Raw genomic sequence first — 13,642 nt, 5'->3', positions numbered from 1 at the left:
GTGGTTTCTTGATTTCATCTGAAGTGCAGGCAGACATATACAGTGGGGACATGCTGATGTATTGCCCCACTTCGTGGCAGTTCAGTCAAGATCCCCACCCTAATACCTCTTTGGACTATGCCCCCTTCTTCATATGTCTCCAGCCTCAACCTTGGATTGTGTGGGGAATTATCATGAGACTGCCCTCCACTAGGATAGTAACACCCATCCCAGCACTTGCCACTCCAGTTGCCCAAGCCGCTAATCAAACCCTAGTTGGCTGGGCTGTAGTCATGTTTTTATCCTTCTACACCACTGGAACGTCTGTATTAGTGAACATGCAGAGTTTTCTCTCCCCCTCCCATTTTGGTTTTGTTTGGCTTGGCCTACTGAAATTTTACTGTAGTTCACAGCCTTCTCTGTTTTATTTTATAAACTCAAGGTTTCTTTTGCTATGTACTGTAAAGAATAACTTTTTAACACAGATATGTAAACTGCCTTTAAATGATAGTGTTGCTATAATCTGTCATGTACTTTTCAGTTTGGTATAGAAAAAAGGTGGCATTATGGTTCTCAATGTATTTTAGCCCATATATTTATATTTTCTGTCCTAAAACAGACTGACAATTTTGATTTGACTTATTGTATGATTGAGATCAACTTTTCTTCAATGAACACATGATTTTTCCTAGATATGAGGTCTGACATTGTTTGTCCAAACTTAAATTCCCAGATATAAAATTTCTTCAGAAGACTGTTTCTAAAATGGAACTTGAGAGAAGCCAGCTGCAAGATGAAAAAGATGCATGCTGTACTGAGCTAAATTCCAGAGATGATTCCATGAAATTAATGGAGAGCAGACTTGCAGAAGAAATGTCAAAGTAAGAACAGTAATTAAACTATACTTTCTGGTAATTTTCATAAGTACCACTTCCACTTGCACTGTTGGTCTGGAATAAGTAGCACCTGTAAGAAGGTACAATTCTTGTTTAAAAAAAAAACTTTATTAAATTATCATGTTTGACATACACGATGTTAATTTAAACCATGCCAACACAATCAAAATTGCAAACATTATACATTCCAAACTGTGCGACTCAGCTGTACCTGCTGTAAGAGGGCACATTTCTTATTCCATGATCTACTGTCTTTGCCCAGTACCCATGGGTTTGGTCACTTCAGCTCAGATAGCCACTTGAGTACACACATTCTTGTGGTGAGTGTAGTTCACCTTGATGTTTTGCAAGCTAATGCAAAAAGTAAAAGCAAGCATTTTTTTTGACTAGCCCCCACATCATGCCATTGGACTGGAGGGGGGAGTCCGCCACTCCAGCCTTACTTTATTTTCACTCAAGTCCCTGTACCTTGTAGGAAAAGTGTTCGCTAATAAGCAGTGAAGTACCCCTCTTGCTGTTTCTCTGTGGTGCTGTGACCCTAGACACTCTAATGTGAGTTCTTGCAACCTCACTATGCTTAAAAGCAAGTAGTGAAACACTAAGATGGCGGCTCGGTCCAGCATGATTAATTGTTTTAATTCAGATGGTCCAAGCAAGTAAGCTATAAATGCTTGCTTCACTGGTATTTTGTTAGAAGTCACAGTGGACTAAAGAATAAGGCCAGCCTGTTTATTGAACAAACTAAAGTTAGAGTGCTATCTTTCAGCAATTTAGATTATTGCTTCTGATTAGTTAAGATAATGTAAAGTACTTTTTAAAACCAAGCAACGGTGAGATTAGTGGAGGCCAGTGGCAAACGTAACCACTTTGGTATATCATTGTGCAAGGTTAGATATACGAGTGAAGTGCAAGTTTGAGTAATATGAGCTGCATAAAGAAGAGTAAGGATTTGATAGATAGTTGTTTTCCTGCCATTATCTGTAAGAAAAAATTGACCCTGTATTGGGCTTCAGGTTTTTGATGCATCTTCATGACAGCTTGTTGCATGTGCTGATTGAATTTGTTTTTCATTAGTGATGATCCCTTAAGAGTTTTGTATGGATTACAAGTTGTAGAGAAATTAGTTTTTTGTTCTGATAGCGGTTTGGCGGGGAGTGAACAACTTACGGTTAAGGAGGAGTTGTGAATCTGCCAATATTTCAATAGCTGACAGGGACGCGGGTAATCCATTAAAGCTCGTCTAAGGGTTTTGCAGAACAAATGCGTGGAATCATTTATGTACTTGGATGATCAAGTAGCATGCTTGGAAGCTGTGGAAAAACTGTTGAAAAAATGTTGAGTTGTGTTTTGGTAAGGAAGACGCCTTGTGGACAACAATAGTTACTGGGAGGAAAGGGAGCTATGTTGCCATTTTGTGCCTTGTTGCTTGTCTGAGAGAGAGAGCTGGAGAACCAGACTTTGGGGAGATGGTCTGTATAATAGTGTTTGTAGTAATCTGTGGCAACATTTTTAGTTTGCTAATTCTGAAGGTGGTATTGTGAGATGTTCAGGTGCTACCAGTGATGACACATGAAAAAGGTACAACTGGCCCCACTACTTTTTTCTTAAAATGATGTAGATGATAGAGTGGAAACTAAGGGCAGATAATTTTTAGCCATCTTTGCTAAATCATTGCATTTTAGACCGCAACATAAGTACACATACATTACTAGATAGGAAAACAAATCATAGTACTAGTTTTCATTGTTAATCCTGCAGTGTATGTGTGTGTGTATACATATATATATACATGTATAGATGTGTGTGTGTGTGTGTATGTATATATATATATATATATATATATATATATACATATATATGTGTGTGTGTGTGTGTGTGTGTGTGTGTGTGTGTGTATGTGTGTGTGTGTGTATAAAATTTCATTCACTCCAGCATTACACATAATGCTCAGTTTCTGCCTTCCCTTAAACTTCACTCCACTTTCTCAGTTATTCTGCATGTGTAGTTCCTGCAAATTCCACTTACTTCTATGACATTTGCTCCTTTTCTTTTTTTAAAGATTCCACTGTTTTATCTCCTTTACAGTAAACCTACATTATGCTTCACTTTTCAGTTATTGTATTGCTCTTTTTTTCCTTTTTTGCCCAGAGATTTACGGTGACATTTGTCATAGTCGAAGAAATCTTGCAGAAGAGGGTTTTTGTGCTCCCCTATTTGAATAACTAGTCCTTGTATTCTAGACAAGAGTCTGTGTGGCAGCAGTCATTGCATGAATTACTGCAAGTTTGCAAACTGAGCAGGGTTAAAATAAATATGGTGAAGTCCTTACCTGTCAAAGCGTTGAGGTTCTTCACTGTGGCAGAATTACTTGCACATGTCTGCCATTCCATTCTGTAGAAAAGGCCAATGAAATCATAATCCTGACAACTTGGATGAGGGCAAGGTGCACAAAAACATGGACATTCCACTGTACTTTGCTGTCATCAGACCAGTCATCGAGTATAATGCCCCATTCGTATGTACCTCTCCAATCACTTATCACAACTGGAGCAACTACAATACTTTCTTGCTTAAACAAATAATAATCGGGGGCCTAAATCACAAAAGCTATGCAGATCCTTTCAAAGCCTTTTCCTTCTACTCTGTTCCATACAGGCTAGTCAGAGGCAAACTCTGTTTTGTCAGACCTATTACACATTCACAAGTCCAGTGGTAGCATGAACACCTGCTCATGAGATCTCAGTCTCTTTTGCATCATAAATAGAACATGTGCAGAGGAATATGTATGCATCACAGAAAATGGGGGGTGGCAGTAATGGTTAAGGTGTTTACCTCACCGACGCAAGGTATTGGGTTTAATTCCCACCTTTGAAAGGGAGCTTTGCTAGCTTAAAATGGTCCACAGAGGCAGCTAGCCTAGTTCTTACCAATGAAACTATGGAACAGTCTTCTCCACATAAAGTGAAGTACTTCTTTTAATCTACTCGGACATAGTTGGATGAATGCATGGGAAACTGCAAATCATCCTAGGTTTAGCACATGCGTCCCTCATGGATACGGACATCGAGTATATGTCCCAATATTTCCTTTTTCTGCCTGTCTCTGTATTAGTACACAAAATATGAGCCAAGAACTGCTATGGTAATGTAAGACTAGGCTTCCTAAGATGATCACAAATCAATAGCCAAGTAAGTACCTATGACACTTCTGTGCCTTTTTGGTCTCTTGGTAGTCACTCTCTTCATTATACTGTTCCTCTACATTCAGATGACTGTGCATCAATGTATAGTGATGTCCATGGCTGCAGAGTCATCATGCCCTCTTGAATCTTTTGCTGTGTCAAACTCTTATCAGGTGCTGAAGCGGTGAAGTATACCAGCTGAACTCATTACAGTCCTGTTTAAAGGATGCTTTTATGACGGATTGTGGGAGTCCATCTGAGTGACTTCCTAAAGCAGAGAAAATAGAACCTCTGCAAGAAAGGGTTTAACTTAAACCTTCCCAAGCTGAAGGCAAAATTTCAACTTTGGAAAGTAGACTGGAATCCCTCTTGCTTTGGACAGACACTCGGACCATAGTTTCAGAGCAAACAAGATGGCTGCTCATGCTGGTGTTCTCTGGCTGAGAGGTTTGGGGGCAGGGTTGAGAGTAGCCACAGGTGGTAACATTTTTTAAGAGACATTCATATCCAAGCAGAAGAGAATGTGCTAGTGGATCTCAGTCAGTCACAGTTTTAGCTCTCGCTCCTTGCTCAAGTTCTTCCAGTATTAATAATCACTGGTATCTTACCATTACTGGATTCTTTACCTGTACAAGCTAGGGAAATCTTCAATAGTTTAGGATAGCAGGCTGCTCCATCTTCAATCATAGCTGCTCCTTGCTGCCCTAGTTTGACGTCTCACCTTCAGTTTGGCATTCTGGCAGCGGTTAAACACGTTATTGAGACTGCCATTTGCCACACTTACTTCACCAGGTGAAAAACATTCTCTACTCTGGTTAGTGAGAGATTCTGTACTTACCTCAGTTAATTACTTTGCAAAGTGGCTCCTGATCTACTTCATATATCTGTTTGAGCTGGGTCTTGGAAACAAGCAACCTGTCTGCAGAATAACTGCCACTTGGCTATATCACAACCTGGTGAAGGATGGGAATGTGGCTTAGCAGTGGCTTGTCAAAATGGCATCATAAAAGGGTATAGCATCTTCACCTGCCTTTGAAAAGCCACCCCTCCTCTCTGGTGCTTGTACATTATTGAAAAGCTTTTACCTCTGTTTAAGCCAACTGGCTTGTCTTATAGATCTTTATAGGTTCATAGGAGGGCACTAGGCTATTGGCTCTTGGGCCTATATAAGCCTAGCCAGAAATGTACCCTAGCTTTCGCCACCCAAGAAAATTATTTTCTTGTGGCCCTGTCAAGCAGAGCCACAGAAGTGATCCTCGGGGTGAATTTCCTATCTCCCATCCAATCATCAAGATTTTTCTTGAAGAGTGCTAATGAGGAGCTCTGTTTGACATAGGTAGTCTGTTCCAGAGTATGGGAAGTCTCTGTGACAGGAATCTATCCCTCCAGCATGTTCTGTTAATTGTGGTGATAAGGTTTAGGTCCCTAGAGCGTGTAGCTCTGAGGGATTGGGATTTCTTTAGGTGGAGCATGTCCAACAGCTCTGGGTTTGACATAGCTTTGTATGTTAGGCAGAGATTACCTCTGAGTAGGCGATATGCGATGGAGTAAAGCTGGAGTTTTTTTTTAGACTGTCTGCGTAGGGCATCTGTTTGAGGCCAGTAATCCTCTTTGTGAGGTATTTCTGTGGCCTTTCCAGTTGTTGTAGATGTCTTGTGAGGTACATACCAAAAGGATCGTTGTACTCTATAATGGGTCTAATGAGTGATGAATAGAGGGGAACAATGACCTCTTTTTTTCTGGATGAGAAACCTTTTGTGATGAGGTGAGCCACATAGAAGGATTTCCTGACCACTGTGGCGATGTGATTATCAAAGTAGAGACTAATATCCACCTGTGTCCCAAGGTCTCATCACATTTTTGGCATTAAGTAGACTACCAGCTATGTGGTAGTTCATGGGTAGAGTTTTTACCAAAGGGGATGACAAATACACCTTTTGGCATTGAGCTCCAGGCCATGGCTTTGACACCAGGCATCTGTCTCAGTGAGGCCCTTTTGTAGTATGTCCACATCGTTAGGAGTTTTGATTATGGCTCCTAGTTTGCAGTCATCTGCAAACTTTGTTAGCCAAAGACCTTCTGTGTTATGTACTTCAGAGAAGTAGATACCAAACAGGAGAGGACCCAGGACTGAACCCTGTGGTACTCCACTTGTCACTGGTCTGAAGTCTGATGTGGAGTCTGCTACTTTCACAGGTTTTTAAGGGTATTTAGCATCCTTGTCTGCCTTGTATAGCCTCCTGTCTGAGACTTGCACTTTATAATTGAAAGGCTTATATCCCCTAGTTAGGTCAACTAGTTTGGTGGCTCTGAAGTAGAAAACTCTCTTGTTGGACACTATTTCTGCCTATAGGCTGCAAACCCTTATTTGTAAAGAATGGTATTCAGTTAGTTGAAAGCTGATTTCATCAAAGCCTGTTTATTCAGGACCTGGCTATCAAATGGACAGCTCATTGGTAAATTGTTTGAGGCTTGGTGGGATTAAAGTAGCTTATACTAATTAAAACTGAGGAGCAGGAGGAATAACCCCCTGCATGGTGGATATGTAGGGTGCAGTCTCCATGATAAGTCTTCACTGAGTTTCACCATTTGGTCTTAGCATCTGCAACCAGCCAGGCTTTTTGAGAAATCCTGTTATATAAGTGAGGAACCATATGTGTTTTTTTTACAAGGATCAGGTGCTTTAATTTTAATTGTTAAACTAAGTCAACTGTTCCTTATAGGAGCCTTTCATTCTTTAGTATTAAGCCATGTTTCCTTTCAAAAGTGGTCTGGGGGCCATGTTGCTCACTATTTTTGTCAGGGACAGGACTTAAGGGGAGATGGAAATGTTAATAAGCATTGCCTTGGGTTCTGCTGAACAGGTTACATGAGTTCAAAAACAGGCCAGGTGATTCTCATTTGCTCCTGTTAGGTTTGTTTGTTTGACATTTGATTACCAGGAAAGTCTGACTGGGTAGAAGCCTATTTTCAGTGGAGGCCCAAGGAGAAAAGCTTCAAATTATTACAAAACATTTTAAGAACAATAATTGTGCAATCTTCATAAAATAAAATATCTGCAGTTTATATAATTATAACAAATTAGACAAAACATTAGTTAAGAATCTGTACAAGTTATATGACAATTTAATATTTAGAGAATTTTAGACAGTTTGTAGAGAAATTAAAGGTAAGTTAGTATAATACAAATGGCGAAGTGCTATATGGTATGTTTACAGAAAAAAATCAGGGAAGAGAATTTGATAGCATTAAAGAAGTAAATGAAGCAGGGAGAGTAAGGAGGTATAAGGGATGAAAAGGAACTTCACATTTAGGGATATAGTTTATTCTGGTTTTGAGCAAGAGCAGAGCCAGATTTTAGCTAAGAAGTCTTTCAGTGTGGTTTTGAAAGATGGAAGGGAGGGTATAGACCTGATGGATACAGGTGAGGAGTTCCAGGACTTAGCAATCTTGTATGAGTACAGGCAATGCGCAGCAGATTTGCTAGGTTTGTAGACAGATAAGAGTTTTTGGTCACAGAATCGCAATGACCAGCAACATAGTTGCGCAAAATGTTTAGTGCTGGACAGGTAGATGGATGCTGGATAATTTTATAGGTGATAGGAAGCTATATATGTTAGGTGATGAGGCAGTTCTTACCAATTTAGGCTTTTTAGTGCTACATTGTGGTGCTTTCTGATAGGGGTATTTGCTGCAAATTTAGCAAATTCATTATAGCATTGTTTAAGTTTTAATTTTTGTGAAGCCTGGAGGTTAGTAAGGATGGCAGTACCATAAAGAGTGGGAAGATGACAGGTAGTGGTAAATGTAGTTTTTGCTGTGACTCTGTAAAGCTTCCCTAGATTTTGATGAGTTTTTCTTATGCAATTTTTTATATGTAGGTTAAATGTAAGATTATCATCCATCACCTCTTATAATTTGCTATGATAAGTGACTTCAGTGGTTGTATTATCAAGGGAGATGCTTTAAATTTTTCTTTCATGAGAGAGGGATTTGGGGAAAAATAGTATAGTCTTTTGGGTTGAGCATGATTTGTTTACGAAGCCATGTTTCAATGGCTGTTTGTTTCCCGAGTAATTTTTTGGAGGTGTACCATGTTGTCAGATGTGCATATAAGAATGGAATCATCTGCATATTGTATTAGGGTGGTCTGTTGTGTTGGATGTATGGTGTGTGTTGGTGAAAATGTTAGTGGAGGGGACCAAGGATAAAGCCTTGTAGTACACTGTTGTTGACTGGGAGGTAAGGAGAGTGCATGGAGGGCCACTTTACTGACTGATGTCCTTTGGACAGGTAGCTTTTGAACCTAGAATAGTGGACTAAGACCTAGTGAGGACAATTAAAGTACAAGTTTGCTGTGACACTGTGTTGTAAGCTTTAGACAAGTCTAGAAATAAGGAAGAGACTAGTTTGCCGTCATCTCTCGCTTTGACAGTTTGCCGTCATCTCTCGCTTTGACAGTTTGCCGTCATCTCTCGCTTTGACAGTTTGCCGTCATCTCTCGCTTTGACAGTTTGCCGTCATCTCGCTCTGACAGTTTGCCGTCATCTCTCGCTCTGACAGTTTGCCGTCATCTCTCGCTCTAACAGTTTGCCGTCATCTCTCGCTCTGACAGTTTGCTGTCATCTCTCGCTCTGACAGTTTGCCGTCATCTCGCTTTGACAGTTTGCCGTCATCTCTCGCTCTGACAGTTTGCCGTCATCTCTCGCTCTGACAGTTTGCCGTCATCTCTCGCTCTGACAGTTTGCCGTCATCTCTCGCTTTGACAGTTTGCCGTCATCTCTCGCTTTGACAGAATCAGTTATTTGTTTGAATGGCAGTGCTAGTGCTATGGGAAGGATGAAAGCCATGCTTAGGGGGATAAGAGTTCTTCCTACAGAAGATAGTTTATGAATTGTTTTTCAAGTATTTTGGCTAGGAGAGATAAGATTGCTATAGGTCTAAAGTTAGTGTCTGTTGAATTTTCTCCTTTGTGCAAAGGTATAGTTTGTGACTTTTTCTAGTGAAAGGGAATGCAAGATTCCTGGTTTGATGTATTTATAAGGATTGAGACAGGATAAACTGCTATTTTTAGGTACTCGCTTGGAAGGTCATTAGCTGAAGAACGGTTTGCTTAAGAGTAGTTTTATATAGGGTTTAGTCACAGGTTTGAAAGTGGATGTATTGATATGTGGCTGTTGGGCAGGATTAGGATTAGATATTTAGGAATCCTTGAAGTTGTTATAATTTTTTTTGGTCTTCATTTATTTGCTTTTCAGTACGATTGTGAAGCTTTCTGAAGTTTAAGATCTTGACATGGTTTATATTTTGCCATTCTTTCCATGCTTTTTCTGTATCCTGCATTAGCATTCTACACTTTTTGGATAGCCAATTAGCATTTTGATTTCAGTCTCTTGTTTCTAGCAGGAGCAAGGCTATTTAGGATATTTAGAAAAGCTGTATTGAATTCATGTACCGCATCATCTAAAGAGAGGATTCTTAGGAAGTCCCAGTTACTAGCAGATAGTGTAGTAATGAACATTTCTGGGTTAAATTTGGAACGGTTGCTTGTTTTATAAATATGTTTAATTGGATGTGTGAGACACGTGGTCATATATACTGGGAGATGATAGATGAAGAGAGTCTTTTGTACCTGTGGTGGAATATTTGCTAGGGTCTGATACTAGAATCCAGTCTAATAGGGAATGTTTTGCTATAATGTGTGGAGCTATTAAGTAGTTGTGTGAAACCATACAAGTTTATGCTAGATGTAGGGGAGTTAATGTTCAACCAACTGAAATTCACATCACCATGTTTTTTCTTCTGGAAATGTTATGGATATCAGAAAGGGATATCTTCCAGTGTAGCTATATTATCGCTAGGAGGGACGTAAAGGACAGTAACTTGTATTTGTTGACAGTTGTTTATTCTGAGGAAAGCAATAAGCAGCTCTACTAAATTGAATCTTGATATTAGTTTGCTGTAAGAGGAAATGTGGTAGGTGCTGGCAAATATTAAAGCAGTACCACCACCTTCTCTCTTTATACAATCATCATGGATATTATAGCCAGGAGGTATAACTCTGTGGTCATTTTTACTAGGTTAAAGCCAAGTTTCAGTTACAGGGATAACATCAGGCTTATGTTGGGTAATCCAGACATGTAGTACAGATTTATTTCTTATACTTCTAACATTTATTGCAGCAAAAATTAGATCACAGGGGTTGGGAATTGGCTGTTACTGGGTTACAGAAGTGTGTGGAAAATAATTCTGTGTTCATTGTGATTGAGGGAGGGGGGTCTAGAATTAGGGTGTATATCTCCTCCTAGATGGATTCTAGTATATTGGAGAATTATGCATACTTTTTTTTTGAGAGGATTCTTGCACTTAATTTTGTGTTGGTGTGAGTTGAAGTCCAGTTAATCAGCCTATATTTGGAATAAAGGTGAGGGGGAGTATTAAATAGGTTTGATGCAATGTTCAAAGAATGTTACTAGGCCAATGGCCCTAGGACCTTTACAAGCCTAGTTGTGTAATAAACTGAGTACCCTTATTGACCCTTGTAAGATGGTCATTGGAGCGATTCTGTGATCAGCACCAACTGCCCCTGTCCATGAGGGGCATAGGTGTCACCCCTGGGGTGAATTTATGGTCACCCATCCAGTTGTCAAGATTGCACTTGAATAGGGTCGTTGAGCTGTGCTTCATATAGAGTTGGAGCTTCTTCCAGAGGAGCGGCAATTACTGGCAGATATATCTGTCTCTCCAGCATGTTCTGTTAGTCACAGGCTTGGTTGAGATCTCTGGAGTGAATTATTCTTGTCCTATTTGATTTGTGGATGTGCAGCATTTCCATTAGGAAAGGGTCCGAGTCTTCTCTGTAGGCCAAGCACAGGTCGCCTCTATGCAGCCTGTCTGAGTACAGTGACAGGGCTTTGTCTTTCCATGTATGCCATGTTTTGGAGGCCATGGGCTCTCTTGGTTAGCAACCTCTGTGTTTTCTCTAGTTGCTGCAGGTGTTTGGTGAGGTACATACAGAAGGGAGTATTGTACTCTTAGTGGTCTGATGAGGGTAGAGTACAATGGAGCTGTAACCTTCTTGGTTCTGGATGTGATGCTGTTATTCATGAGATGCGCAATGTAAAATACTTTCTTACCACGATGGACACATGGTGATTAAATTTTAGATTGCCATCAACCTGTGTTCCCAAGTCTCGCACCACTGAGTTTGAGCTTAGAGGGGTGCTATCTATACTATAATTAGGCTGCTTCTTTGCCAAAGAGGATAAAGAGGCATTTTTTTGTGTTTAAGTTTTAGTCCATGAGTTTGGCACCAATCATTTGCCTGTCAGCCTTTACTGTAATATGTTAACATTGTTGGGGCTCTGCACCCAGTTTACAGTCAACTGCAAACTTTGTAAGCCGCAGGCCATCTGCCTTCACCTGGACTTCAGAGAAATAGATTCCAAACAGTAGAGGGCCCAGCACAGATCCTTGTGGTACCCCACTGGTAGCTGGTCTACTGGTGGAGGTGGACTCCCCAACTGTGACAGTGTGCATTCTGTTGTTTACGCAGTTTGCTACCCATCTAGTAATGTGTGGGTTAATCCCCAGCTGAGAGAATTTCTCTGATACCTGAATAGGGGGTTGTGTCAAAGACCTTGGCTAAATCAAGATAGGTGATATGTATTGATCTGAAGTAGTTAACTTCATTTGATCAGCAACCTGTGGGTATCGGATCCAACCTGGATCCGAGCCGGCAGCTTTCCAAGCTAAAGATCCGAGCTCTCAGCTCCTCCCCCTTACCCATAATACCTTGCTACCTCCCTCCAGTCCTCCGATCTCATTTGCCGCGGCTTCTGAAGCATAAGGGACAAGCTCTTGGCGTTTTTAGGTGAGAGGAATTTAGGAGTTTTCTGGTTCAAATTCTAGCGATTTGAGTGTGTGAGAGAGTGTTATAGATCCATAGTTTAGTTAAACCGTTTTTATTTACTTTTAGTGGTAAATTAGTGTTTTTTTTTTTCCCTTCCCCTTACTAGTGTGTGTTCGGGTGTGTGCTTGTTCATTATGACCGAGGGCCCTAAGGCCATTTTTTCAAAATGTGCTGAGTGTGGCTATAAGCTGTCCCCAGCGGATGGCCACACACAGTGCATTCTCTGCCTGGGGGTAGCCCACTTATCGGGCTGCCAGATTTGTGCGGCCTTCAACCCCTGGGCTGTGAGGGACAGGAGGAATAAGTTAATCTTGGCGGGACTCTTACCCTCGGATTCTTCTTCCTCCTCTCCCTCAGTGGCGCCAGTCGCAGCTGCGACTGTCCAGCCTTCAGCTTCCCCTCCCTTGGCTGGGACTCAACCTCCCACTGTGCCCCAGGGAGAAGGGGGGCTCTTCTAAGAAAGATAGGGGGCACAGAGAGAAAGAGAAGGAAAGAGATAGGCATAAGAGCCGTAAGCGACGGGCCAAGTCAGCCTCTTCGGCTCCACCGGCTAAGGTGTTTGGTTCCCCCACAAGGGTTTTCCAGGTCTTCTCCCTCTCAGCTCCGCTCACCACGCTTCTCGCCGGAGAAGTCCCGGTCACCCTCGAGGTAGTCTAGGCGGCCCTCCAGGCCCGCCTCTATGACCTCTTCCAGGTCTACCAGGAGTTTATCCGACGTAGATATGGACTGGATGATGAATCGATTCCTGCAGGCCCAGATGCAGATGGGAGTGCTCCTGCCTCCCCCCCCTCAGGGAGGGAGCTCGGCCCCTTTCTTTGCACCAGTTGCTCCTTCTCCGATCCACTATCTGGTTTCGGAGCTGTCTGATCCGAGTCGTCTCGGAGCCGGGGAGTCAGTGCCGATAGTAGTTGCTACTTCGCCGGCTTTACCCTAGAGTCTATCGGGTCATCCTTCGGATCCGAGCTCTCGAGGCCGAGAGCTGCACTTTGGATCTGTAGGGGTGAGTGTGTCTTTGGCTCCGACACCGGTCTTCACGTCAGAGTCGAGGGGACTACTCCCGGAGCCAGGGGAGAGTGGTTCACCTTCGGCGTTCAATGTGGTGGAGAGGGTGCTGTCAAGGAGTTTGAAGTCCCCAGTCCGCGCTATGGATCCACCCTTCACTCCCTTGCAGATGGGCCTATCATCCATCGTCCAGCCCCAGGGACAGCCTGCATCTGCGCCCCAGTTAGTTCCTGCAGAGGAACAAGACCCCATTGGTGAGGCCTCCTCGGACAGTCCCGCCGAGGAGGCCCCTCACAAACGAAAGTGCAAGAGGAGGCACTTGGACTCCCCCGAGTCCCTCATGGAGGACACAGACTTAAAGGAACAGGAAGGTTCCCCCAGGTCACCCCCGGAGGACGTCTCCTTTGGAGACATTATGGAGATGCTGCACATAAGAGGGGGGGTGGTCAGCCCAGAAGCCTTCCTTGGATGAGTCTGTGTTTCTGGAGGCGTTCGCAGGCCCATCTACCTCCTGGGTGTCCCCCCCCCCGGCCGACCCCTTGGTAGACTTGATTACTACCAGGGCTTGGAAGGAGCAGGACACTGGAGCCAATCCCAGAGAGACCGGACAAAATACTTAGTCCCCCTTCTGACAAACCCGCGTAGAATAAAGGTTCCCCGGTAGATGCCATG

General features: G+C 42.4%; 1 protein-coding gene across 1 annotated transcript in view; it reads left to right on the top strand.

Moving 5' to 3' along the window:
* Positions 1-742: 742 nt before the first annotated feature.
* The window catches only part of SPAG5 (sperm associated antigen 5), a 958,852-nt gene continuing 945,952 nt past the window's right edge, over positions 743-13,642 (top strand). Inside the window, exon 1 of the mRNA XM_044054398.1 lies at positions 743-860. Within this exon, the coding sequence (XP_043910333.1) occupies positions 745-860 (116 nt within the window). The 5' untranslated portion in view covers positions 743-744. The remainder of the gene's footprint in view (positions 861-13,642) is intronic.

Source organism: Protopterus annectens, chromosome 13.part0, assembly GCF_019279795.1.
Source record: "Protopterus annectens isolate FY-2018-M chromosome 13.part0, PAN1.0, whole genome shotgun sequence".
Lineage (NCBI taxonomy): Eukaryota > Metazoa > Chordata > Ceratodontiformes > Protopteridae > Protopterus > Protopterus annectens.
Note: the sequence above shows the minus strand (reverse complement) of the source record. Positions and strands in the feature narration are given on the sequence as shown.